We start from the raw sequence: 27,826 nt of genomic DNA on the forward strand, positions 1-27,826 counted from the left end.
GCCCGACAGGCGCGCTTTCTAGACAGGCAGCTCTGTGGCCACCCGGCAGGGGCTGCGTCGCCTAGCAACGGCGGGGTCCTTCGTGGCTCGGCGGCGCTCTGGGCCTGCGGGGCGAAAACTGCCGCGGAGGGCGCTGGGGGCGGCGCCGCTGCTGAGCTGGAGGCAATCTGGGCGACGGCGACTAGGGCTCGGCGTACCTGGGGGCAGCCGACCTTTGCACCTTGAGGGAAGAAGATGAGCACCGCGGACCAGGCCGGGGTGGGCCCGGAGGCCGAGGAGCCCGCGCCACCCGAGGAGGAAGAGGAGGAGGAGGAGGAGGAGGGCGAAGGGGGTGGGAAAGAACCAGCGGCGGATGCGGCCCCGGGGCCCAGCACCGCGTTCCGCCTCATGGTGACTCGGCGGGAGCCCGCCGTGAAGCTTCAGTATGCGGTGAGCGGCCTGGAGCCGCTCTCCTGGTCCGAGGACCACCGCGTGTCGGTGTCCACGGCCCGCAGCGTCGCCGTGCTAGAGCTTATCTGCGATGTGCACAACCCGGGCCAGGACCTGGTGATCCACCGTACCTCGGTGCCCGCGCCTCTCAACAGCTGCCTACTCAAAGTAAGTCGCATGCCCGGTTCGGCCTTGGGGTACCACCTGGCCTCGGGGAAGCCTGGCCTCCACCTGGCTCAGGAGCTCTCTTTGCACCCAACTGTTGGGAATTATTAAGGTACCAGGGTCGGAAAATAAAAAGCCCTGTAGCTGTTAGTGCTGTTTGTAGGAACACACACGACACAGTGCCTAAGATTCCCCCCCACCCACCCCTCACAGCCAGGTCCCATCCCTCCCTTCTCCCCTTGTGTCTGGTGAGCAGCTGGCGCCGATTACTCCGGTGCTTTCTTAGACTCCTCCCCCTGTTGACCCAACCCAAGACCTGCCTCTACCATTACTCCCATTGTCTGGGGCCGACTTCTTAGGCTCTTGGCTGGCTTTGTTTACTGTCTTGCTCCCTTCTCTCGCGCCACTTTTGCTTTGAGAAGAAAAACTGATCCATTCCATTGTCTTACCTGTTTGACGGTTTCATTGTGTATGATCCTGGCCTCTCACCTTGGGCCGACAGGTAGATCCAGCTTGTATCTTAATTTTGCTTTCTTGGATAAAAATCTTTGAGATGTGGGATTTAATGCAATGCCCCAAACTTCCAGAAAGTGCAAGGTCTCGCGTAAATTTAGTGCTTTCGGGTTCATACAATGTAAGTTTGCCTCAGAACTTTAGTTTCTGAAGTTTTACTGTCTATCACCATTTTAAAACTCGGCTTCTAAAAGTAGTGAACGATAGCGTTCATTTTCATATCTTTTATTTCCTTTATAGTATGTGATCTGTCAAAGAGACCATTCATCCGTGAATGAGTAGGTGCTGACCTTGATTCTGGAAATAGAGCAGTGTAAAGAACATTCCCTGCCCGCATGGAGCTTACATTCTGTAGCAAGTCATGAATAAGTAATTATGTGATCTACTAGTGATAAGAACTGCAATAAAGCTGTATAACCATAAAACAGTATGTTTATTTGAAAGTAAAAAGTATTTCCAAACTCTCCCTGTAGACAGCCATTCCAAACATGAGTCATTAGCCACAAACCGAGTGCCAATAGCCCTCATCACTTTTTAGCAGGCTTAAATCAAGTTGTAAACACAACTTAGTGTTTAATTGTGTCCTTTTTGTTTCATTTTATTTTGGTTTTTGGTTTTTTTCAAGATAGAGTCTCACTGTAGCCCAGGCTGACCTGGAACTCAACTCTGTAGCCCAGGCTGGTTCGAAATCTGCTATTCTCCTATCACTGCCTCCCCACTACTGGGATTAAAGGCATGCACCGGCTATATATATGTATAGGTATATATGTATATGCATATATACATACATTTTTTTTTTTCTTTTGAGGCATGGTCTTGAACTCAACAGTCCTGTCTCTGCCTACTCCATGCTAAGATTACAGGCTTAGAGGTGTGTGCCACTACACCCAGCTTGGTAGACTTGAATGGCTAATCCTGGTAAGGTCTTCTTGAAGAAAATACAAACAAATTGGCTCAGTTATTAGACAGATGCTGGTAGTGCTGTACAATTCCTGCAAGGAGAGAAGCAGAGGAGAGGGGTTCTAAAGGCTGTATCCTGTGCTGAAAAGGAACCACTGCTTCCAGGGATGCACATGTGCACTCCAGCTGGAGAAAAGTGTGTGTCCATGTGGTAAAGATTGACTTTAGCAGAGAGAATTTAATGAAAGGAAGGAAAGGATAGCGAGAGGAGGCCTTGTATCAGGGAAGATCACATCAAAGTCCATCCAAGCAGCAGGAATGGGGCGTCCTGTTTGTGCATGTGCACATGTAAGTAACTTATGGCTGTGACTGTTGCTTGGGTAATGATAGATCAACAGGTAAGCTGAAGTATCTCTTAGAGTCTGAGAAAGTAGTGAGGCCAGTTTGGGAACTGTGCAGGTCAGCCTAGGAAGCTCCTCACGTTCTCTTTCAGTTTCATAAGGATAGGATAACCTCATATATTTTAGAGTACAAGTCTGTCTAGGCTAGAGACAAATGATTGTAGGGCTCAGGATAAAATGGGGTTAATAGACTGGGCAATGGCACAAGATAGGCCTATCTATGAAAAAGAAATAACTTCATCCAGCCTTGTTAAGGAGGATTACATTTAGTTCATTCATATAAAACACATAGCATCACCACTTAATTCCTGGCACTGAATATGTGTACATAAATAGTCAGTATTAGAAGATAATACAGCCAGATAGGAAGGAAAAGTCAAAGTTAACTGGGCTAACAACCATATCCATAGGATTCTTAAAATTTGACTCTTTTGCCACAACTGTTTAATTGATAACAGGGCATCCTCACCTAGCCTTTAATAGATAAAGAAGCCTTCAGATAAAACCTGTATGATAGGGATGTAAAGAAATCTGTGCTTGGGAGTTCTGGCCATAAATGGTTCCTGAGGAATTTCAGTCTCTTCAGTGCTGTCCAGCTGGCTTTTGCCAACTTCAACCCAAATGATAGACAGTTTGCAACCTAGATCAGAATTTTAATGTGAGCATGGCTAAGAAGCTAGATGCAAACGATTTTGAGGCTTTTGTTCTATGATTCTGTTATTTACGTTTTGGATTTCTTTTAGGAAGGCTGCATCTAAATAACAGCTAAAACATTGATTTTCAGCTATCTTTAAGTTACTGCCTTGGGTACTGGGATTATGTGATATAAAAGTGTTTAATATAAATCAAAAAAGCAATAAAATGATGATTAATGAGTCACGATTTTTCTTCTTATTGAATGACTGATTACATAGTTAGTTGTATACAGTTCCAGATTCTAATTATGCACCTAATTGTGTTGTATTTCATTTGCTAGGAGCCTTAGAATGTACATTAAGTAACTACTGCCTATGTTTGGAATCACACATCCTTTGCCCTCAAGATGCTTACTGCTTAAAAAGTTCAAATGGGGGCTGGAGAGATGGCTTAGCGGTTAAGTGCTTGCCTGTGAAGCCTAAGGGCCCTGGTTCAAACCTCGATTCCCCAGGACCCACGTTAGCCAGATGCACAAGGGGCGCACGCGTCTGGAGTTCCTTTGCAGTGGCTGGAGGCCCTGGCGTGCCCATTCTCTTTCTCTCTCTCTATCTGCCTCTTTCTCTGTCTGTTGCTCTCAAATAAATAGATAAAAATAAACAAAAAAAAGTTCAAATGAGTTTTCATTTGTCAGGTTCTACAAAATGTTTAGCTATTTCTGGTATTAGTGGTCAGCTGGAAACCCAGTAGTGTACACTTAAATGACTGGCTTTAGGTCATTAGTCGGGAACCGACTGCTGGGTGGTTTAGTTCCTTAGGCATCAGTGCTTGTTTTCTTTTGTTAACTAGTACTGTGATAGGGAGAGTTGGAAAGTGTAGCAGTCTGTTCTCTAGGGGAACAGAATGATAGACTGGATATGTGTCATGAAGGGGGTTTATTAGATTAGGCTGTAGGATACAAGCTGGTAGTACAACAACAGCTGTCTTCAGGCTGGAGAGTCAGAAAACCCAGCAGCTGCTCAGTCCAGGAGGCTGGATGCCTCAGCAGTCCCAGTCTGGCACTGAAGACCTGGAGGATTCTTGGAGAGCTGCTGGTCTTCAGTCCACATTGGAAGAATGATGAAGCTCTGGTCCAGTGTTCATGAAGAATAACAGCAACAGGATAGCTTGTACACACAGCCGAGTAGCATGTGATCTCTTGGAGTTTCTGTACATATAGTCCACCACCAGAAGGGCCACCCAATCTGGGGGAAGATCTTCCTCATCCTTCCATCCTTCCTGGAAACACCCTTACAGACCTGCCTAAGAGGTGTGTCTCTTACTTGATTCCTAATCACAGCACAACTTGACCTTCACAGGAAGGGTAGCCTGTCACTCTAGTTCAAGTGTATTAATATGTTAGAAACATAAAGCCATCAGGCTTTTCCCTCTTGGTCAAGGTCCATGTTGTCCTCCATCGTGTCAAGATTTCTTCCTGAGCCAGGCGTGGTGGCGCACGCCTTTAATCCCAGCACTCGGGAGGCAGAGGTAGGAGGATCACCGTGAGTTCGAGGCCACCCTGAGACTACATAGTGAATTCCAGGTCAGCCTGGGCTAGAGTGAGACCCTACCTCAAAAAAATAAATAAATAAATAAATAAAAAGATTTCTTCCTGCAGAGTGGGATGAAGGAAGGGTTTTTGAGCTTCCTTTATTTCATCCGGTGCTGAGGCTCTGAGTTACAGATTCTGTATGTTTACTTGTGGGTCTACAGTAGCTTGCATTTGAGTAAATTGAGCCTATTGACGGTTATTATTTATTAATCATATTGTAGGTTTTAGTGAGCAATTTTATGTCTCCCCTTCTTTTAAAAAAAAAAAATTAAAATTTATTTTCATTTATTTTGAAAGAGAGAGTGGGTGCACCAGGGCCTTCAGCCACTATAAAGGAACTCCAAATGCATGCGCCACCCTTGTGCATCTGGCTTACATGGGTCCTGGGAAATCAAACCTGGGTCCTTTGGCTTTGCAGGCAAACACCTTAACTGCTAAGCCATCTCTCCAACTCTCTCCCCTTCTTTTGATGTACCACTTTGCATCTACCTTGGACTTTACACACTTGTTTCAGATCTTATTAGCAATTGCACAATTCTCAAGATATTATTAATTATCATAGCTAACATTTATTGAGCACTTACTAAAGTACTTTTTACATTTGTACACATATCTGTAATCTACTTGTTGACTTACTGAACCTTCTTAACTGTGAGACATATAATTCTCCTTTATAAACAAGGAGCTAAGGACAGGATTTAAACTGGAGAGATGGCTCAGTGGTTAAATGTGCTTGCTTGCAAAGTCTCATGGCCCAGTTTCCATTCCCTAGTACCCATATAAAGCCAGATATACAAAATCAGCACGTGTCTGGATTTCGTTTGCTGTGGCAAAAGCCCTGGTGCTTTCTTGTGCTCACACTTTGTCTTTCTTTCTCTGAGTACAAATAATAATACTAATAAAAAGTACAGAAGTTGGGGCTGGAGACATGACTTAGTGGTTAAGCGCTTGCCTGTGAAGCCTAATGTTCGATTCCCCAATACCAATGTAAGCCAGATACACAAGGTGGCACATGTATCTGGAGTTCATTTGCAGTGGCTGGAGGTCCTGGTGTGTCCATTCTATCTGCCTCTTTCTCTCTGTCTTAAGTAAATAAAATAATAAGAATATTTTTAAAAAGAACAGAAGTTTTAAGCAATTTACATACAGTTGAGGAGCTAGCATGCCATGGAGCCAGCATGTAAACCCAGACTGCCTGGCATGATAGTACATATTTTCAGTCATGATGCTGTGATCATTCTGTCTATAAGCTCAGGGCTTATTAACTGTTACTTAGTTAGCCATTACACCTCGTTTAATTGTGGTTTTTCAGTACATATGTCTCCAGCAGGTCCATAGCATTTGAAGAGACTACCTCAGATCCTTTTTTTTACTCCTCAGATGCTTAAGATGGAAATATGCTCACTACATCTCTATTTCTAAAGTACTGTTGACAGTAAGATATAATAACGTACTCCAAAATGTTCTACTTTTATTTTTGAAGTTAGTCATTTTTAAATTTTTTATTCAACACGTGTATTTTGATTGTAGTCCCTTTGTATTCCTCTCTCTTTTTTAACTTATATTAACAATTTTCAAACATGTACGTGATGTATTTTGACCATACTCCTTTCCATTACTTTCTTTTGCCCCCCTTTCCTATCCCCTTTCCACTGAACAACTTCTTTCCAACTACTTCCTCTTCTATTTTGATGCTTTTATCCCATCCCTCATCCATGATGACATGTTGATGATACTGCTGTTGTGTAGGTAACAACAGCTTCTGTGAGGTCCTAAATACAACTGCCACTTTGAATTTGGAAATGGCATTCCATTGTACTCCTCCCCATTCTGTATCTCTCTCATTCTTTCTACCACCTCTTCTGTGGTGTTCCCTGAGCCTTGGAGAACATGGTAAAGACATCTCTCTCATTTAGTGCTGAGTACTCAGCACTTTGATCATAGTTTTGAATCTTCCCCCGTACTCACCACCATCTACAAAAAGAAGCTTCTCTGACCAAAAGTGAGAGCAGCACTAATCTATGTGAATAAACATAAACATTTTGAGGGCAATTTGATAGGTACAACATACCCATTTAGCCAAACAGCTGTAGTAACTCCCCCACCCCAAGGCCTGTGACTTTCCCAGCCATAGGCTTAAAGTTCTACTATTAAGAAGTTTGCATAGCTCTGGTTAAACAAGTCTCTACAGTAGCTTCTAGGCCAAGGCATTTTGTATGTTTCTGTAACTTTTCAAGAAAGAATGGATATTTAGCATTTCTAGTACTTACTTGGCTCCAGAAGTCTTCAAGGAATAATTTGTGGGAGCAGCACTCTGTTAATCACTTTGGGAATAGTTAGCCAACTTAAAATGTCATTCAGTGGACAACTCATTATCTGCTGTATATTTCATACAATTCCTTACTATCTTATCTGGCACTTTTAGCAGAAGAGAACATAGACCCGTCTACTTGCCATTGGATAGTTTCTAATGATCAATAATGCTGCCTCACAGTCTGTTTATTTGTTGTTACATTGAGGAATTTTATTCTTAATTGGGCTTAACAGCCTCTATGCATTTACCACTTGGAGGCTCTTTTAAGTCTTTGTTGTGTATAGTTTTCTGCACTATGAGTGGTTCTTTCTAAGTTCTGTCTGTACTGGAGCATAACTCTCCAATGCTTTTAAAAACTCGCTAAAAATGAGCAGCTTGACAAGGGGAATAGTGTACAGGTTGAATGCATGTACAAGGCCCTGGGTCCAATCCCCAGCTCTATAAAAAACAAACAAACAAACAAAAAAAAAAAACCCCTAAGAATGGGGCTAGAGAGATGGTTCAGCCATTAAGGCACTTGCTTGCAAAGCCAAAGGACGCAGGTTCAACTCCCCCGGTTCCACATCAGCCAATACACAAGGTGGCACATGCATCTGGAATTTGTTTCTAGCAGCTGGTGGTCCTGGTGCACCTATTATCATTCTCTCCCCTACCCCCTTTCAAATGAATAAAGAAAAAAAAAAAAACCAAGAATGAATGTTTTTTGTTTTTTGTTTTTTTTTTTTTAGAGGAAGTGTTTCTAGCCCTACCTAGCCCAGGATCACCTGGAATTCACTATGTAGTCTCAGGCTGGCTTCGAACTCACAGTGATCCTCCTACCTCTGCCAACCGAGTACTGGGATTAAAGGCATATTCTACCACACCCAGCTGCATGAATGGCTTTTTGGATGTATGCAGTGTGTGTTGCAGGAATGCAGTGGTCAGATTACTCCTCTATCACTCTACTTCCTCATTCTTTGAGACAAGGTCTCTCCTGAACTTGGAGCGCTTACACTTTTTTTTTTTCTTTTTTTTTTGGTTAGACTGGCTAGCCAGCAAGCCTCTTGTATTTGCCCACCTCAGCTCTGGGAGTATAGGCATGCACGACCGTGCTCAGCTTTTTACATGGGTCTGAGAATTAAAGTCATGTCCTTGTGTTTACACAGCAAGTGCTCTTACATACTGGGCCATCTCCCCAGCCTCTAAAGTTACTTTTATTATATTCATATGGGTTTTGGGCCTGAACTCCGACATGTTCTGTGTTAGCCAATTTCAAGATCACTCTCTTAAAAAGCACTAAAAAAGGAATTAAAACATCTTGCTTTGATTGTCTTTGTTTTGTTTTGGGGAGGCAGGGTCTTGCTATGTAGCTGGCCTGGAACATGCCATATAGACCAAGACTTGAATTTGTATTGATCCTCCTGCCTCTACCTCCCAAGTGCTGTGACTGCAGGTGTGTGCCACCACACCTAGCTTTCTTGTTTTTTCTTTTATCCATTTCTGTAAAAAGAGTAGACCAAGTTCTTCCTGCTTCTGTGGTAACTAAAATGATCTTTTGATTGCCCTTTGATCTGTTTTGGCTTTAGCCTTTCCTGATCATTATCTTATAGTTCTAGAATACTTGTTTTTAGATTACCTCTGTCTTGGCTGTTTCTTTCAAATCTTTTTCAAGAGCTTGCTGTCACATAGCCAGACACTTGGTATGGGTTATAGACCTAGGAGGGGAGATAAGTAAAAGCTAGAATGATGTGAGGAGGCCTCATAGAGAGGATTGGACCTGGTAGGATAGATCCTTTGGTCACTGTTAAGAGTCAGCTGTCATTCCTTATGCCAGATCTGAAAAGATTGGGAACCAGCCATGAAGGACAACAATTATTCTGACTGTTAAAAAATTGCTGTTTCCTTGAGTCTTTAGACCTGTACTTAATCTTTAATTTTTTAATATATTTTTGGTTTTTGAAAAAAATGTTTTATGTATTTATTTGAGAGAGAGAAAGAAAGCCAGAGAAAGAGAAAAATGGGCATGCCAGGGCCTCTAGCCACTGCAAAGGAGCTCCAGACACACCTTGTGCATCTGGCTCATGTGTGTGCTGGGGAATTGAACCTGAGTCCTTGGGCTATGCAGGCAAGTGCCTTAACTGCTAATCCATCTCTCCAGCCCCTCTTTTTGGTTTTCTGAGATAGAGTTAACTGTACTATATAGGCCAGAGTGACGTAAAACATGGGATCTTTCCACTTTGGCCTCCTGAGTACTGGGACTATAGGCATGCACCATCATGCCCAGCGACTTAATCTTTTAAATGCACAACATACCAAAAAGTGGGTAGAACTGTTATGAAAATGCTTCGTATACCAATGTGAATTAATTAATACGGGTAAATACCTGACAGTTTCTATATCTTATTTTCAGGTTGGCTCAAAAACAGAAGTTGCTGAGTGCAAGGAGAAATTTGCCTCCTCTAAAGACCCCACCATCAGCCAGACTTTCATGTTGGACAGAATGTTCAACCCCGAGGGAAAGGCCCTGCCTCCCATGCGAGGATTCAAGTACACGAGCTGGTCTCCCATGGGTTGTGATGTGAATGGTAGGTGCCTTTTGGCAGCACTGACCATGGACAATCGCCTGACTGTGCAGGTGAACCTCAATAGATTGCAGTGGGTCCAGCTGGTTGATCTAACTGAAATTTATGGAGAACGCCTGTATGAGACCAGTTACAGGCTCTCTAAAAGTGAGACTCCAGAGAAAAATCTCGGAGATTTTGCTGAGTTTCAGAGGAGACACAGCATGCAGACGCCGGTCCGGATGGAGTGGTCAGGCATCTGCACCACTCAGCAAGTCAAGCATAACAATGAGTGCCGGGACGTGGGCAGTGTGCTCCTGGCTGTCCTCTTTGAGAACGGTAACATTGCTGTGTGGCAGTTTCAGCTGCCATTTGTAGGAAAGGAGTCCATCTCTTCATGCAACACTATTGAATCAGGAATCAGCTCTCCTAGTGTTTTGTTTTGGTGGGAATATGAGCACAATAACAGGAAAATGAGTGGCCTTATTGTGGGGAGTGCTTTTGGACCTGTAAAAATTCTCCCTGTTAATCTCAAAGCAGTCAAAGGCTATTTCACCTTAAGGCAGCCTGTTGTCTTGTGGAAAGAAATGGACCAGTTACCTGTGCACAGCATCAAATGCGTGCCACTTTATCACCCTTACCAGAAGTGTAGCTGCAGCTTAGTAGTGGCCGCCAGAGGCTCCTATGTGTTTTGGTGTCTTCTTCTGATCTCCAAGGCCGGTCTGAATGTTCACAACTCCCACGTCACAGGCCTTCACTCACTGCCCATTGTCTCCATGACCGCAGACAAGCAGAACGGAACAGTGTACACTTGTTCCAGTGATGGAAAGGTGAGGCAGTTGATTCCCATTTTTACAGATGTCGCATTAAAATTTGAACACCAGCTGATTAAGCTCTCGGATGTGTTTGGCTCAGTGAGGACTCATGGCATAGCAGTGAGCCCCTGTGGTGCATACTTGGCTATCATTACCACTGAGGGCATGGTCAACGGCCTCCATCCTGTTAACAAGAACTACCAGGTCCAGTTTGTTACTCTGAAAACCTTTGAAGAGGCAGCTGCCCAGCTCCTAGAGTCCTCAGTTCAGAATCTCTTTAAGCAGGTGGACTTGATAGACCTAGTACGCTGGAAAATTTTAAAAGAGAAACACATCCCTCAGTTTTTACATGAAGCTCTGGAAAAAAAGATTGAAAGTAGTGGGGTCACCTATTACTGGCGTTTTAAGCTTTTCCTCCTGAGGATTTTGTATCAGTCAATGCAGAAATCACCTTCAGAAGCCTTATGGAAACCTACCCATGAGGACTCAAAGATTGACTCCCCTGGGATGGGTGATGGCGAGGATGAGCAGCAGGAAGAAGGAACTTCTTCGAAGCAAGTGGCTAAGGCAGGCCTGCAGGAGAGGAACAAAGAGGGGGATGCAGAAGAAGCCCCTGATGACTCTCTCGCCCCAGGGGGTGAGGGGGGAGGCCGTGAGCCTGTAGAGGAGAAACTCTTGGAGATCCAAGGAAAGATTGAGGCTGTGGAGATGCACCTGACTCGGGAGCACATGAAGCGGGTCTTAGGAGAAGTGTACCTGCACACCTGGATCACGGAGAACACCAGCATCCCCACCAGAGGACTCTGTAACTTTTTGATGTCTGACGAGGAGTATGATGACCGGACAGCCCGGGTAGGTGTTTATTTTAAAAAAAAAAGCTGGCTCTGTGGACAGTCAGCTTTTCTTAGGAGGGTCTTGGCTTAGATTTCTAAAGCTCAGCTTCTATTTTGGCATTTTGAGGTAATTGATTGGCATGAGCTATAGGAGAATAAGTAGTCGATACCAGTTAATACAGAGAACACAGGCAGAGCACAAAGAGTGCTTCTTTTCCTCTCTGTGGCCTTGACTGACATGCGGGGTCTTCCAGATGACATTTCTAGGCTGTGTGTGTACGTGGTGGGGGCATGTGTAATAGGCAGTCACAGTAGTGGAAAGGTCCACTTGTTTACAAGGATTCTTTGTGGGGACACTTTCCATTTGAAAGGACAGCAATCTTCTGATTTTTGTCAATGAGATTATAAAAGGAAACAAAATATTACAATTATTTTTTTTAAACTGGACACTTTATTTTGGTAATACGACACTCTTACAATGTTGTCTACAATGTATCCTGTAGATTTCAAGGACCCTGAGAGTACAGGAAGTATGGCAAACTTTTGTGCTCTTAAAGTTCCCAGTATACACATTACCATTCTATGGGTTCTGAGAATTCCTACAGAAAAGAAACAGTTTCCTTTGCCACCCAGACTTCTTGATCAAAGAAGCATTTTTAAGCCCTGAAGCACTCTATCAAGGAGCACTCTGTATGCTAAGACAGTCAGAACCACAAAGCCTGTTCCCTTTTCCTCAGATTGACACTGCTGCCTAAGGTTGTATTTAAAATACTAACTGAAAAGGAGAAACTCACATCTTCATCTCTAAGCTGGATTATTTATAAATCACTTGTGCAGTGCATTTGCACACCCTGAAATTACGCTCATGACACGTCTTCAATAATATTAAGAGCAGTTAAGATGTACTGGTCAGAGACTTTAAGAGACAACTTTTAAGCCGTGTGTGTGTGTGTGTGTGTGTGTGTGTGTGTGTGTGTGTGTGCGCGCGCGCTAAACTGTGTAGAAGAAAATTCTGGTTTTTCATTGTCATATGACTAGTTAAAATCAATACAAGCCAGTGAAATAGGAAAGTAATGACATTTGCTCTGACTGGATTCAAATTTGTACCTGGATCATATGTGTGCTGGGACCCTGTGTGTACACAGTTAGCGGTTCTGGTTCTAGCAGAGCCACTTAAAAATAAAGCGAAAAGCCAGGCATGGTGGCACACGCCTTTAACCCCAGCACTCAGGAGGCAGAGGTAGGAGGATCGCTGTGAGTTCAAGGCCACCCTGAGAGGACATAGTGAATTCCAGGTCAGCCTGAGCTAGAGTGAGACCCTACCTCGAACAACCAAAAAATAAAATAAAAATAAAATGAAAAGACCATATCTGACCTTTTGGTAGCAAGCTGCGTTGTGATTAAAGAATGCATTTTGTGTCTTAAACATCTAACTGCTTCAGATAAAGACCTTTTTAATCTAAGATGTTGGTTTTACCACTAGTTTGAAATCACTTCTGAGATTCTCCACCTGGCAAGCTAGCATCTCATCTTCCCCAGGCCAGTTTTGGACACTTTATCTCCCCAAATTGCTCCTGGCCATGAAATGTTCATACCAAAGACCTGTTGTATATTGTTTATGCATCCCATATGTGTATCTGTGCTTTATATATAAAAAAGTTAACGAGTTTTGGTCTTCTGAAAAACCAGTATCCCCCCCCCCCCCGAAGGCTATTACTGGCAATGCATCAACCTAAACAGTTGTCTTTATTTGATCAAGGGCACAGGGAACATGCACAAGTAGTCCTTCCTTCCTCATGGAGAGCCTAGGCACAGCTCTGTGTCCTCTTCATGTTACACCCCTTTCAAGATGTTTGGAAAAGAGGCATGAGAGTGGCTGTCCTTTCTATAAGGGACTAAAAAGGCCAAAAGTTGGGTGAGATCTGAATTTATAGATTATATACAGCTTAGCTGTTAAGACACCCTTTGAAGGCTGGAGAGATGGCTGAGCAGTTAAGGCACTTGCCTTTGAAACCTAAGAATCCAGGCTCAATACCTCAGGACCCATGTAAGCCAGATGCACAAGGTAGCACATGTGTCTGAAGTTTGTTTGTAGTAGCTGAAGGCCCTGGCACACCATTCTCTCTCTCAAATAATTAATAAATAAAAAATAGCCAAAAAAAAGTTTAAAAAAATTTTAACAAGTATATAAGACACCTTTGAAATGTAAGTGGATTAACCCAAAATTAAAATTTTATGGACTCTTCTAAAGAGGTAAAGCATAAATGTTCTTAAAGTTGATAAGGGTACTGTTTGCTAATAAAAGAAACTAGTAAGGGTTGGTATTTCCCATGCTTCCAGGTGATATAACCAGTGAGGTGGTGACTTTCTTTTTCCCCCAACAAAATAACAGTAAATTTGTGTTTGTGATTTTTAAAAATTATTTATTTACATAAATGCATGCATACACCAGGGCTTCTTGTCACTGGAAACAAATGCCAGGCTCTTTTGCCCCTTTTGTGTCTGGCTTATGTGGGTAGCTTGGGAATTGAATCCAGGTGGCCAGGCTTTGCAAACAACTGCCTTTACCCATAGAACCATCTTCTCAGCCCCTGTTTTTGGGACCTTTGTTTTAATTTTTTTTTCAATTTTATTTATTTGAGAGAACAAGAGAGAAAAGGAGGCAGAGAGAGAGAGAGGTCCTTTGGCTTTGCAAGCAATCACCTTAATCGCTAAGCCATCTCTCCAGCCCCTGTTTTAATTTATTTTGCTTATTAGAGAGAGAGGGATGGGGAGAGAGAGAAAATGCACACACCAGGGCCTCCAGACATATGTACCACCTTGTACATCTGGCTTTACATGGGTACTGGGGAATGGAAGCTGGATCCTTTGGCTTTGCAGGCAAGTGTCTTAACTGCTAAGCCATCTCTCTAGCTCTGAGAATTTTGTTTTTAAAAAATACAATCTTGGGGCTGGAGAGATGGCTTAGCAGTTAAGACACTTGCCTGCAAAGCCAAAGGACCCAGTTCCATTCCCCAGGATCCATGTAAGCCAGATGCACAAGGTGGCACATGTGTCTGGAGTTTGTTTGCAGCAGCTAGAGGCCCTGGCATGCCCATTCTCTCTCTCTTTCCCTCTCCTTCCCTCCCTTCCTCTTTCTCTGTATCTATGTCCTTTTATGTCTTCTTAAGTAAATAAAAATGAAAAAATTTTTAATTAAAAAATACATAATCTTGAGCCGGGAGTAATGGTGCACACCTTTAATCCCAGCACTTGGGAGGCAGAGATAGGAGGATCACCTTGGGTTTGAGGCCGAGAATACATAGTCAATTCCAGGTCAGCCTGGTCTAGAGTGAGACCTTACCTCAAAAAAAACAAAAAAGGAAAAAAAAAAAATACAGTCTTGGGCTGGAGAGATGGCTTAGCGGTTAAGTGCTTGCCTGTGAAGCCTAAGGACCCTGGTTTGAGGTTCGATTCTCCAGGACCCACGTTACCCAGATACACAAGGGGCTCACTCGTCTGGAGTTCGTTTGCAGTGGCTGGAATCCCTGGTGCGCCTATTCTATCTTCCCAACCTTCCCTTCCCAACCCCCCCTCAAATAAATAAATAAAAATGAACAAAAAATAATACAGTCTTAGGGCTGGAGAGATGGTCCAGCAGTTAAGGTGCTTGCCTGCAAAGTCTTAACAACCAGAGTTCAGTTCCCTACTAACCACATAAAGCCAGATACACAAAGTGGCTCATGGATTGGGGGTCATTTGCAGTGACTAGGGACCCTGGCATGGCCATTCTTCTTCCTTCCCTTCCTTCCTCCCTCCCTCTCTTTTTGTCTACTTAAAAATTAATAAATATTATTTTAAAAATACAGTCTTAAGCAGGGCCTAGTGTAATAACACAGGCTTGTTATCCCAGCTACTTAAAGACTGAGGCAGGAAGATAGCAAGTTCAAGGCCTGCCTTAGCAACCTAGTGAGACCTTAATCTCAAAATTAAAAAGAAAAGAAGGACTGGAGCGATGGTTTAGCTGTCAAGGAGCTTACCTGCAAAGCCAAAGGACCTAGATTCAATTTCCCAGGACCCACATAAGGCAGATGTACAAGGTGGCACATGCATCTGGAATTTGTTTGCAGCAGCTGGAGGCCCAGGCACACCCATTCTCTATCTGCCTTTCTCTCTCTCAAATAAATAAAAAGAAACAAAAACAGAGGTCTGGGAATATGGCTCAGTGGTAGAGTACTTGCCTAACATGTGCAAGGCCCTAGTTTCAATCCCCAATAATCTTCTTCCCTCCCCAAAAGTAATCTTAATAAAGCAAAGAAAAGTGGAACTGAAGTCGGAACAAGGCGAGAGCCTGCATTGTCACCTGTCTTGCCACCACCTTTTCCTGTGGTGTATCCCACAGTAGCATTCATACATTTATGATGCAGGGTACTAAATTAAAGTAGTCATGGGTCTGTGGGCCACTGAAAAGGGAAATTATTTTTATTATTATTTATTTATTTGAGAGAGGGTGGGGCATATAGAAAGAGAATGGGCATACTAGGTCCTCTAGTTTCTGCAAACAAACACCAGATGCATGTGCCACCTTGTACATCTATCATTACATGGGTACTGGGGAATCGAGCTCAGGTCCTTAGGCTTTGCAGGCATGTGCCTTAGCCACTGGGCAATCTCTCCAAACAAGGAAATTGTTTTTATTTATCTATTTATTTGCAAGCAGAGAGAGAAGAAAGTCAGAGAATGGGCATGCCAGGACCTCCAGCTGCTGCAAATGAACTCCAGACACATGGGCCACTTTATGCGTCTCACCTTATATGGGTACTGCAGAATCAAATCAGATTGGGTCCTTAGGCTTTGCAGGCAAATGCCTTAACTGCCGAGCCATCTCTCCTGGGAACTTATTTTTTTTTTAGCCCTATTATTACTTTACTTTATAAGTAATTTCTTTCTTTAAAATTTTTTTTTTGATTTTCTGAGAGAGAGTATGGGCACGCCAGGATCTGACACTATAAACAAACTCCAGATGCATGTGCCACGTTTTGCATTTGGCTTTCCATGGGACTTGGAGATCACTTGCCAAGTGGTCAAGCTTTGCAAGCAAGTGCCTTTAACGGCTGAACCATCTCCTCAGCCCAGTCTTTTCTTTCTCAAAACTTGCCGAGTGTGAGTGATGCTCACTAATCTCAGGCAGAGGTAGGAGGATCACAATGAGTGTGAGACCAACCTATGATTACATAGTGAATTCTAGGTCAGCCTGGGCTAGTGAGACCCTATCTCAAAAAGAATTATAAAAAAGACTAAACATTTCTATAGTTCTATAAAGTTAGCAATATTCCACATATTTTGCCTTTGGGAATTAACAATTTTCCTTCTTAAAATCAAAACATCATAGAAATAGCTACATATTTGCTTCTAACAGAACCGTGTTCAAAAGTAATAAAAACATGACAAATAATAAGTTTGGTTTTCAGAACAGTTTTCTCCTTAGAGCTTAGAAAGTTCACCCTATCATCATAGGGTCTCTGAATGCTTTTATTTTATTTAGCTAATTTGCACAGGGTGAAAGTGCAGCTTTGTTATATTTTGGACAGCAAACTTGATCTATAGAAATACCTAAAATTTGAATCGTTCTTGGCTCCAAAAACCTGCGCTCACCTCTTTCTCTGCCACCTGTGGCGGTGTCTCACCAGGTGCTGATTGGGCATATCTCGAAGAAGATGAACAAGCAGACCTTCCCCGAGCACTGCAGTCTGTGCAAGGAGGTCTTGCCCTTCACGGATCGCAAGCAGGCCGTCTGCTCCAATGGGCATATTTGGCTGCGGTAAGCCATCTGGAGCAGCTAGCCTGCACTGTTCAGGTCTGTGTAGCACAGGCCCCTGGAGAGTGAGTAGAACACCGTCCAGGACTTTACTTGTGTTACCGGTTTCCTTTCAAGTAGCATTGAGGTCTTAAAAGGTATTATTACAAACCATATTGAAGTTGATGAGCTCATGTGTGCTTATATGCTTTTGAAGGGTTGAATTACATAAGAAAAGGTAGAAGCCTTCCTCCTCTCTCTTTAGTCTTGCCATACAAAGTAACTCCAGTGAGTCCTCATTTCTTTGACCCTGAGACTAGTGTTTGATAGCTATCACTCCCTCCTCCCTGAGACACTCCATCATATGGCTCACAGCACACCATACTGTGTGGTTTCCTTCTCAGACTCTTCATTCCCAGTTGTCTTTGCTGACTCTGCCTTACTTTGTAATTATTAGTTCTTGGGCCTGTCCTCTTTTCTGTCATTCTTTCTGAGAGTTCTCTTACCATGAGCATGTGAGCCTTTGTTTCTCTCCTAGTCCATACCTGCATCTGTAAATTCCTGCCTGGCCAACTTCCTTGTTTGTGTGTTAGAATCAGCCCTGTCAGACCCAGACACTTGTCATCTCTCACCCAGATGATTGTGGTGGTCTTCACCAGGGTGTGCTGCACGTGTCCTTTCCCTCTGGTCTGTTCCCTGTGCCCATGTGATCATGGTTCTCATCAGACTTTGTCAGCTCTTGTCACCCCTCTACACAAAATTCTCTAGTAGGGCTGTAAGCCTCTTAATAGCCTGGGCCTCTTCGTCTCCTTGTCCTCACTCTGACCTGTCTTCTAGATTTCTTGTCCTGCTGTCTTCATTCCAGGAAAACCAGCCAATTGGCTCAGCCTAGTGAAGCAGCTCTACCATGTTGGGACAGCCACACTGACCATCCCTCCACGGGGACACAGCAGATGTCCTCATCTTTCTCAGCTGTTGGCTTTCTCAGTCAGACTATCCTGACCACTCTGCCAGAGTCTCACATCCCCTTGCTTTCAGTGTGCCCTGTATTCCTTTCTCACACTGTTTTTCTTCTTAAAAATTACTGTTATTGGCTGGGCGTGGTGGTGCATGCCTTTGATCCCAGCACTTAGGAGGCAGGGGTAGGATTGTTATGAGTTTAAGGCCAACCTAAGATTACATAGGGAATTCCAGGTCAGCCTGGGCTAGAGCAAGATCCTATCTCAAAAATAAATTACTGACCAGGTATGGTGGCACCTGTCTTTAATCCCAGCACTTGGGAGGCAGAGGTAGGAGAATCACCTAGAGTTCAAGGCTACTCTGAGACTACATATTGAGTTCCAGGTCCTCCTGGGCTAGAGTGAAGCCCTACTTTGAAAAACTTAAAAAAAAAAAAAAAAAAAAAAAAATATATATATATATATATATATATATATATATATATATATGTTTGGTTTATTCATTTTCCCTTTCTCTTTTTTGTCTTGGCTTTTACTTATCTTTTAATTTTTTTGGTTTCTCAAGGTAGGGTCTCACTGTAGCCCAGGCTGACCTGGAATGTACCATGTAGTCTCAGGCTGACCTTGAAATCACAGCAATCTTCCTACTTCTGCCTCTAGAGTGCTGAGATTAAAGGCAGGCACCACCACACCCAGCTCTTTCTCTTCTTTTGGAATTGAAGTCTCCATGAGGGCAGAGATGCCTTCCCTCCCTCCCTCCCTTCCTCTCTCTCTCTCTTTCTCTCTCTCTGTGTTTATTATTTGTTGACAGATCTCACTTTATAGCCCAGGCTCTTAATGGTCTTTCTGCCTCAGCCTCCCAAGTGCCACCATGCTCAGCTAGAATCCCTTTCTTGTGCTTAAAAAAGAAAAAAAAATGTGTGTTTGTGTGTATATGTAGGCCAAAGGACGACCTCAGATGTTGTTTTAGGCATCATCCACCTTATCTTAAGACAGGGTCTGTCACTGGACTAGGGCTCACCAAGTAGGCTAGACTGACTGGCCAGTGAGCTTTACCTGTCTCTGCCTCCTAGCATTGGGATTACAAAAATGTACCATAATGCTTGGCCTCTTCCCCCCCATCCCCCCAGGATGGGTTTTGAGGATCAAACTTGGGTCTTCATGCTTGCAAGGCAAGCTGTTTGCCAACAGAGTCATTCCCTAACCCACAGGATCTCATTCTTAGTGGAGATCATGTTTCAATCATGTGGATGCTCTGAGGGGGAAGAATAAGGAGCAGGCTCACAGTAGATTTGACGTGTGTGATCAGAGTAACATTGAGTACTGTCAGTGTGCCAGCACAGTTGAGGCAGCACACATGTTAAGACACCATATCCTTGACAGTAGCCATATACAGAAGGTCCCATGGTGATTTCCATTTTTATAGATGAGGAAGCTGACATCTGGGGGAATAAAAGAATTTGCCAAAAAAGTCACCTGAGTAGCTAGTGGTAGAACTCAGACCCTGGCATTTTGATTCACAGCCCATTTGTAACCACTACGTATTAATGCCTCCCAGAGTTGCAGGATCTTTCACAAAGTTGTTTTCCATTTTTCCGGTTGAGGTTAGTACCAAAATGCCTTCATGTAATTTCTCTCTGAGACTGGGTGCTTGCTATCCCCCAGGTGGAACCTTCCTTCCTGTATACCAAAACTTCAAGGTAAACCTGCTTGGAATCCCTTTCCTAAGCTCCCTCTTTTGTGTATTTTCTACTTCTTAGCTGCTTTCCTAAAAACTGCTACTTTGGAGGGGGTCTTTCTCCAGAGCTTAGATGTGCTCTCTTTGCCATCTCACTGTATTCTACCTGCCCTGGTAGCCTGGTTCTGGCGAATGCTAACTGAACAGAATTGAACCTGTGAACATTTGTTTCCTTTCCTTTCCTTTTTTTTTTTTTTTTCCATCATTATTTCCATCTTTAATACCTTTTCTTAAAAGTAACTGACAAGGCTGGGCATGGTGGCTCACACCTTTAATCCCAGCACTCAGCAGAGGTAAGTGGATTACAATGAGTTTGAGGCCAGCCTGGCACTACAGAGTGAGTTCCAGGTCACCCTGGGCTATAGTGACACCCTAGCAAGAGTGACTTTCCATGTGCTATATGAAACTTTTTTTAAACATAGTTAAGAGTCAGACCAGTCAGGGAGGCACCATCTAAATTATTTCCATTTCTATAGTCAGAAAAAAGCAACAGTGGCTTTCTGGATCTGAAGCTTTGTATCCCTTTGCTGAGTGACACACAGAGCCACTTCCCCTTCATTAAGTGTGCTGATGTAGGTTTGGCTCACCCCGAGGAACACATTGTTGCCTTTATAACTGTCTGTACTGGAGTTGCTCTCAACACTTGTTGCTTTCCTAGTTCCACAGAACCCAAGGGAGCCCTGTCCCCTAATGGCAGTCTGTGTTCTTTCAGGTGCTTTTTAACCTACCAGTCCTGCCAGAGCTTGATATACAGAAGGTGTTTGCTTCATGACAGCATTGCCCGGCACCCGGCTCCAGAAGGTGAGTGCTGTCCTGACCTTGGGAGCAAGTGCAGGCAGACAGAATGCCATCACCCCACACAGAGGCTTAAGATCAGGCTTAATACCCTCCTTTTGGGACATAGCAGACTCATTCTACTCTCTACAGTTCCTGTGAAGCCAAAAGTAATTCACAGATGGTTACAGAAATACATCATGTTGCAGTACATTCTTTGTGTCAGTGTTTGATGTGTTTGCTGTTGCTCTCCTGCCACTGCAGATGGGTTCGTCTGTCCAGTGTCAGGGCTCATTTCAGTTGTACCATAGGGATCCCCACTACCAGGATAGGCACTTATAGCACCTACTCTTACTCTAGGAGCCTGGTGGGTTTCTTCCTGGCTGAGAATATGGGAATGCCTAGGGGTTTTGTTGTTGTTTGTTTTTTTGTTTTGTTTTGTTTTTCAAGGTAGAGTTTCATTCTAACCCAGGCTGACTTGGAATTCACTATGTAGTCTCAGGTGGCGTTGAATTCACAGCCATCCTCCTACCTCAGCTTCCCAAGTGCTGGGATTAAAGGCGTGCACAACCACACTCAGCCCGGGTATGCTTGTTTTTAACCTGAGCTTCATTAACTTTATACACAAACCAAATAAGCTAACAAAACACAACCATGTAGAATCATACATATCTGGGGAGACTCATGGCCTCAGTGAACAGAAACCAAAAGTATTATCCTTATGGTTTTTGCCCCAAACTGTTAATTTTTCTCACACGTTGTTGGCAGCTTGTGTGTGTTGTCATACACACAAGCAAGGAAAGAATATAGTAAGCCCCTATATCCCTGTCACTCAACTTCAACTCACAGCCTTTCCTGCTTCATCCATAGTACCCCCTCCCGCCAGTCAAGCTAGTTTGAAACACATTTGGGGACTCTTAAACAGCTACTGCAGTTGAAAACTGATGTGCTATTTAGGCGTGGAGAACTTTTAATCTCCACCCTCCTCCCCCTTCACACGCTTCAGTGCGTCTGAGTTGAATAACGTACAGCTTTTGGAAGTGGCAGAGAAGTGCTAAATCTAGAGGCAGCGTTAGAGTAGAGCAGAGCATTGCACAGACCAGGCCCTTCCCACACAGATCTGTTCCACGATAGGAGTATTTAGTACTAATAGTGCATGAGCTGCATGTGGTGCCACACACTCGTAGTCCTAGCCTAGGGAAACTGAGGCAGGAAGAACAAGAGTTCAAAGCCAGCCTGGGCTACATAATGAGACCCTGTCTCAAAAACCAAACAAAAAGCAGTATATGAAGGATACACTCAATAAAGACTTTCATTAACTTGGGTAAATGTAGCTGTCGGAAGTACCCACTTGCTGCCCTTATTTCTCATTTCCTCCCAACCTCATAATAATGTTGGAAGCCAAAGTCTTAAAAGAATGAGGTGAGGGCTGGAGAGGTGACTTATCAGCTGAGGCACTTGTCTGCAAAGCCTAAGGACCTAGGTTCACTTCCGCAGTATCCCCATAAAGCCAGATGCACGAAGTGGCATATGTGTCTGGAGTTTGTTTGCAGTGCCTTGAGGCCCTGGTACACCCATTCTCTTTCTTGCGCACGCGCGTGCTCTCTCTCTCTCAAATAAATATACAAGTAAATAAAATATTTTTTAAAAAACAGTAAGGTGCTTCATGCAGGGACACAGAGCTTGGGCCAGTGTCCATTTCCTGACACTCTCATCTTGACAGTCTTCTCTGAAGCTAATGCTTGGTCCTCTCCCTTGTTTCTTCTCACAGATCCTGACTGGATTAAGAGGTTACTGCAAAGCCCCTGCCCTTTCTGTGATTCTCCTGTCTTCTGAATGTCAGTGGTGGAGACTGCAAAGATGTGACGTCCACTGTAGAAAGTGCCCTGGAGCCTGCGGAGCAGGTGCGCTGGAGGAAGCCTGGCCATGGCCAGTGGACAGGCACTTCCTGGGAGCTCATTTCCCACGTGCACATGCCATCTCTAGGGACTGAAGGATATCTTTGAAATGACTGAACAGGAAAGGTTTAGTCATTTTGAGGAGAACATTAGCCTCCCCATGACCTCCTTACCCAACAAGAAACACTTTATTTTTCAAGTGTTCTTGACTAAAGCAGTATGGACAAAAAAGAATGTCCTGCTGTTTCTAGAAACATACGGTCTCTTCTAGAGAGTTTGTATGAAGACCTCGCCGGAATGGGATAGCTTTTAATCCTTGCTTTGGCCTGGGACTTCCCTGTGGCTCTAGAGAGCTAAAGTTAGTTGGTACGTGACATTCCATGTGCCAATAGATATTAAAACTGTGTAAAACAGTACGTGGGCTGATGTTTTGCTTGCAGTAAATAGCTGCAGACCTGTGTCCCACTGACTTCATGAGTATGGAAAACATTTCCTAAAGCTATATTTTTGAAGCCAAGTCTAAAATTGATCTTAATGTATCCGATGATCAGGTGACTATTAGAAGTTAATCGTTGTGATTTATTTTTCTCTCCTGTGTCATCAGATGTGCTGACCCAGCTGCTCAGTGTGTATAGAGGTCGAGTCCTCTACTTCCCCCATCTCATCCCTGCTTCAGACTCAACTGTGGTAACCTAGATATTTGTGCATAGATGGGGAAATATTTCCTCCTTTTAGTATTAAATGAAAGCTTCAGTATTTCTAATTTTGACATTTCCCTGAGTATCTGAGGGAGGAGTCTGGACTTCTGGAGAGAGAAGGGCAGTGTGGAGGTGGAGGCCCTTGAGCTCCAGTGCAGCAAGAGAGTGCAGCTCAAATGAACAGAACCCTCTCTCCCTCCAGAGGTCCTTAGTGTTTGGAATGCAGGTATTTTTGTTTGTTCTGTGGAGAGGAGACATCAGCCATCAGCTTTTATTACTAGCTCTTAATCCATACCTACCATAGAAGTTCTGGATCTCTAAGTGACTTTCCTAGGAATTGGTGCTAATTAGCTGGACTGTAGTGCGCATACTTTGAATGGCATTTTTGGAAAGTAGGATGAGAAATAACAAGATAGTGTTTTACACACTTCATGCTTTTTTTTTTTTTTTTTTTGCTTTTAACATACTTTACTACTTTGGTTTCACATCCTTAGTGAAAGACATTTTGTCCTGAATTCAGAATAATAATATCTTAGTACTTGGGTACCACATTGAGAGAGACAGACCAACCACAGAACACACACCATCCTGATGCACTTCCTCACATTGCCATGTGTGACCCGGTCTACTCTGAGATGCCCTGTTAAGATTGTTGTGTGTTTCCCCTGCTTAATTATGTATTGGCTGGGTCATTTCAAGAATAAAATGTTTATCTAGACTTTAGGGACCAGCATGTAAAGCTGATCTTGCAGCACTGGGCTGTTGAGTAACCCAGCAGAGAATATGGCATGGGCAGAGCTGTTCCTCTACAGTGAATACAGCAGTGAAGGGGAGATCATGTCAAGGACTTGCTCCAGTTGTGACAGTCATGAAGCTTAGCTTTACTTCTTCCTTTGTTCAGCCAAGACCAGTAAGGAGTTCAGTACGGGGATTTTACGTTGTTGCCATTTAAACCTTAAATTGGCTTCAACCATTAGGAGTGAGTGAAAAGAACTTCTGGGATTATTTTGTATTTGTCTACAGGAGAACATGGCAACTGTTGTAGGACATGGTTCTCTGCAGGGGCTTAGCCCAGTGGCAGTCTTCAGACTCTGAAATCTAGCCTTAACCATGTGTCTTCATAGCCAGGAGAGATGTTCCCCCAGCCTAATGATGTTAATCCTTGGAACTGAGTGAATAGGAAGAGAGGTTGATGGCCACCTCATAGAGTGTGCTTCCAAACTTCTCAAAGAGTTAGCCAACAGAACCACAGAGGGTTGATCAGGGGACCTTGCAAAAGTGGGATTGATGGAGTGGAGTGATCTAGTTTCCTCTCCTAGCTTAAACTTAGCATGCATACACTTGAGGCTTTCCTCAAATTTGCCTGACCTGTTTGGTGGACTTCAAATTGATTTTAGTTGTAGCTGAAAAAGCTGTTTCAGGCATGGAGGAGTTGTGGAAGCAGAGTTGCAGCCCCGCATTGGAAGTGCCAGAACAAAGATTCTGCACTGAGGCTTCTGAGCTACAACCCTGGCACATTTGAGCCATGTGATAACCATGGATGTAGCCTGTCTTCTCTGCCTGGGGTGGCTAATTTGTCCCTATTACTGTAGATAGGAAATTGATAGCTGTTATGCGTGGTGTTCAAGTCCTCATGAGTCCATCCCCAGCCTTCAAGAAGTCTCCACCAACTACTACATTGGCCAAAACCACCAATTATTTTTCTGTGTCAGAAGTTATTAGAAGAACCAGCAAAGCTTGTGGCTCAGTGTGACATTTTTTTGCTTCCTCCAGGTAGGTTTTGAGAACATTTCTGTCATCACATGTAGGCTGGACCTATTAGCAAGTTTAACAGGTTAGTTAGGTCAGGGAAAGGTTAAATTAAATATTAAAATAGATTGCTTTAATTATAGTAGTATCAATAAAATGTGGCTGATGCTGGTTCAAGGGATACTGGTTTGAGAGAGCCCTGCGCCTTCCCTGCAGCTAAACCTCCGGTAGTTTGATGAATTGAAGCAGTTTCTGGAATTGAACCAGGTGTCAGGTACCGGTCAGTCCCTGCAGCATCTGTCTGCTCTTGATCTCTCTTGCCTCGTGTCCCTAAAGAGGCTCTCATGGTTTCCACTCCTTCAGTCTCTCAGCATGTATTCCAAGCAAAGATTTCTAAATCTAAGTCATGAAGTGGGTTGCCTTCCTAGAAGAAACTTATGACTGCTTTCTGAAGGTGTTACCAGAAGCTCAGTAAGCTGTATCTGGTTTTCTTCCACACTTTTTTGTTTTGTTTTTTGAGATAGGGTCTCACTCCAGCCCAGGTGACCTGGAATTCACTATGTAGTGTCAGGGTGGCCTTGAACTCACAGCAATCCTCCTACCTCTGCCTCCTGAGTGCTAGGATTAAAGGCATGTGCCACCATGCCTAGCTTCTTCTACACTTTTAATGATAATTTTATGATTTGAGAGGAGTATTTTGGGTTGGACTTGGGGCCCAGGGATGGATGGAATCTAGCTCCTTGCCAGCACCACACCACCCTGGCCAGTATTACTACACTGTGCTGAGATGGACGGAATATATTCCAAGTCAGTCTGGTCAGCAAGTAGCCAAAAGCTATGAGCTTCTCCTTTTAGCACACCCTGGACTTCTAGAGTCTTAGCCAGGTTTCAACAGCCCATCCTGGTGTGTCCTTGTCAGCAGGTTGGTGGAGTATAGTGATTCAGTGAGAATGAAGACTCCTCCCGCAAGGTGGTTGAATTTGAATGATGCCTCTCCAGCTGTAACTGAAGTGACATGTTTTTACTTTAGTTATTAGTGAAAGCATCAGTGGTCCCTCAAACAGATTTTAGATTATGCCTCAAGGTTGTTATGGGTATTAGACTCTTAGCTGCTCTTTGTTGAAAACAAGAAGATTTTACAGTTAATGTCTGCTAACATGGGTGGCTAAGTACAGAGCAGGTGAAACATGTCCTTCAATGAATTTAAGTGAACTTAAAGAATCAGGGTTCTTCCGGGGTGGGGGTGGGGGGAGAGCAAGGGGACAATGTTAGCATATCTTGTGTTCACTTTGAGGCAGAATGTGTCTCTAGGGGAAGAGATCCAGTTTGCAGTCAGGATCCTCATCATGATGAGTTTATGCACAGCAAAATGATGTGGTTTGCCAGCAAGGTCTGAGCTTACTCATTCACTGTGAGCTTGAGGAGAGATGAAAAAGAGAAGTGGTACCCACTGAAATCCACAGTATAGGCTCTCTAGCTGCAGTGGTGTAATGGGTTGGTAGAATTGGAGGCTAGCCTGGATGGAGTACATAGACCCTATCTCAAAAAATAATAATAATAATTGGTCAGATTGGGCAGTGCAAAAGGCAGGGATGGGTTTGAGATGTTTCATACTTGGTCTATGTCTGACAGGGTAGGGTTTTAGGCACACACTCATGTTTTCTCTCTCTTTCTCTCTCTCTCTCTAATGAAAAATCAATGGAAAGTGTTCTATGAACTGTGTCTGTTCAAGGCTTTGTCTGATTTGTACTTTGACATATGAAAGTGAACATCAAACTTGTTTATACAGAAATAAGTCTGTGTTGTGCATAGTGGGATAATATACTTGATGTTTACCCGGTGCCTGTGCTGAAGTTTGTGCTTGGCTTTGAATTAATTGTATGTTTACACCTGACATTTTTTGAAATAAAGAGAAAAACTTAATGCTTATAGAAAAGGGTGTGTCTTTTAATTTACCATCTGACTAGGCTTAGGTATGCTTTAGAGTTTCAGCAAAAACTTGAAGCATAGAGGAGCTGGGAATGTGGCTCACCTGATCGAGTGCTTGCCAAGCATTCATGAAGCCCTGGGTTCTATCCCCAGAGCTGCATAAACCAGTTGCAGTGGCCCACACCTATCATCTCAGCACTCAGAAGGTGGAGGGAAGAGTATCTGAAGTTTAGTGTCATCCTTGGTTGGCTAAATACAGAGTTGGAAGCCAGTCTGGGCTACATGAAACCCTGCCTCAAAATTACTGTCAGTATCCAGTCCTGTGGGATGCTGTGATTCTAAAGTAACAGATGATCTGTTTCTTACCAGTTAGCTGGTTTTTAGCTTCTCTTTTCAGATCACTTGTGCTTATAGCTCTGCTGTGGATGTGAAGTGCTGCAGCTGCCTGTCATGGCAGGTCTGTGAATGAAACAATGTCATGTTGCATTTTGTATGCCAGGCCACCAGTATTATGGCCACTTTTTATTCAAAATAAATAATAATTGTTTACATATTGTCTGTCTATTTTATGGCATTCACATAGTGTATATCAGGGCCAAGACACCTCTAGCCCAGATCACCTCTACCAGGTATTGCCTGGGTCCCGCAAAAGAGGGTCAGTTATTGCACCCTGACAACCACACCCTGGCATCTGTTCCATGCTCTGGTTTATTCCAGGAAAAAGTGGAGAATGCAAGGGGTAATTGACACAAGTGCACTAAGTGTGTTACTTTTACACGAATGAATACATTGAGTGTATCAGTTACTTCTCTTGTAAAGAGGCAGGAAGAGAGAGAGAGAATGGGCACTTTGGGCCTCTAGCTACCATAAATGAACTCCAGATGCATGCGCCACCATGTGCACCTAGCTTATGTGGGTTCTGGGGAATTGAACCTAGGTCCTTAGGCTTTGCAGGCAAGCGCCTTACCCGCTAAGGCATCTGTCTAGCCCTTATTTACTTTCTTATTGCTGTGACCTAATACCTTACAAGAAACAGCTTAATGCCCTGGTGCACCCATTCTCTCCTCTCCTTTTTTACTGCTTGCAAATAAATAAATGAATAAATAATTTTTTTAAAAAGGAGAAAGCAAGGGCTGGGGAGATGTTCCAGCAGGTAAAATGCTTGCTACAT

General features: G+C 43.6%; 1 protein-coding gene across 1 annotated transcript; it reads left to right on the top strand.

Moving 5' to 3' along the window:
• The first annotated feature begins 99 nt into the window (after window positions 1-99).
• Window positions 100-27,206, top strand: Gtf3c4 (general transcription factor IIIC subunit 4). The gene is made up of 5 exons (XM_004654039.2): window positions 100-597; window positions 9,336-11,153; window positions 16,804-16,934; window positions 20,320-20,408; window positions 22,153-27,206. The coding sequence occupies exons 1-5, from the start codon at window positions 235-237 to the stop codon at window positions 22,215-22,217; spliced, it is 2,466 nt and encodes an 821-aa protein (XP_004654096.1). The 5' UTR covers window positions 100-234; the 3' UTR covers window positions 22,218-27,206.
• The last annotated feature ends 620 nt before the right edge of the window (window positions 27,207-27,826 follow it).

The sequence above is a fragment of the Jaculus jaculus genome, chromosome 1 (assembly GCF_020740685.1).
Source record: "Jaculus jaculus isolate mJacJac1 chromosome 1, mJacJac1.mat.Y.cur, whole genome shotgun sequence".
NCBI lineage: Eukaryota > Metazoa > Chordata > Mammalia > Rodentia > Dipodidae > Jaculus > Jaculus jaculus.

Bases quoted from the DNA above. Each gene is read 5' to 3' on its own strand.
- Gtf3c4 (XM_004654039.2), top strand. From the start codon at position 235: ATGAGCACCGCGGACCAGGCCGGGGTGGGCCCGGAGGCCGAGGAGCCC. The intron at 11,154-16,803 runs GTAGGTGTTTAT...GTGTCTCACCAG, and splicing joins ATGATGACCGGACAGCCCGG to GTGCTGATTGGGCATATCTC. The intron at 20,409-22,152 runs GTGAGTGCTGTC...TTCTTCTCACAG, and splicing joins CCGGCACCCGGCTCCAGAAG to ATCCTGACTGGATTAAGAGG.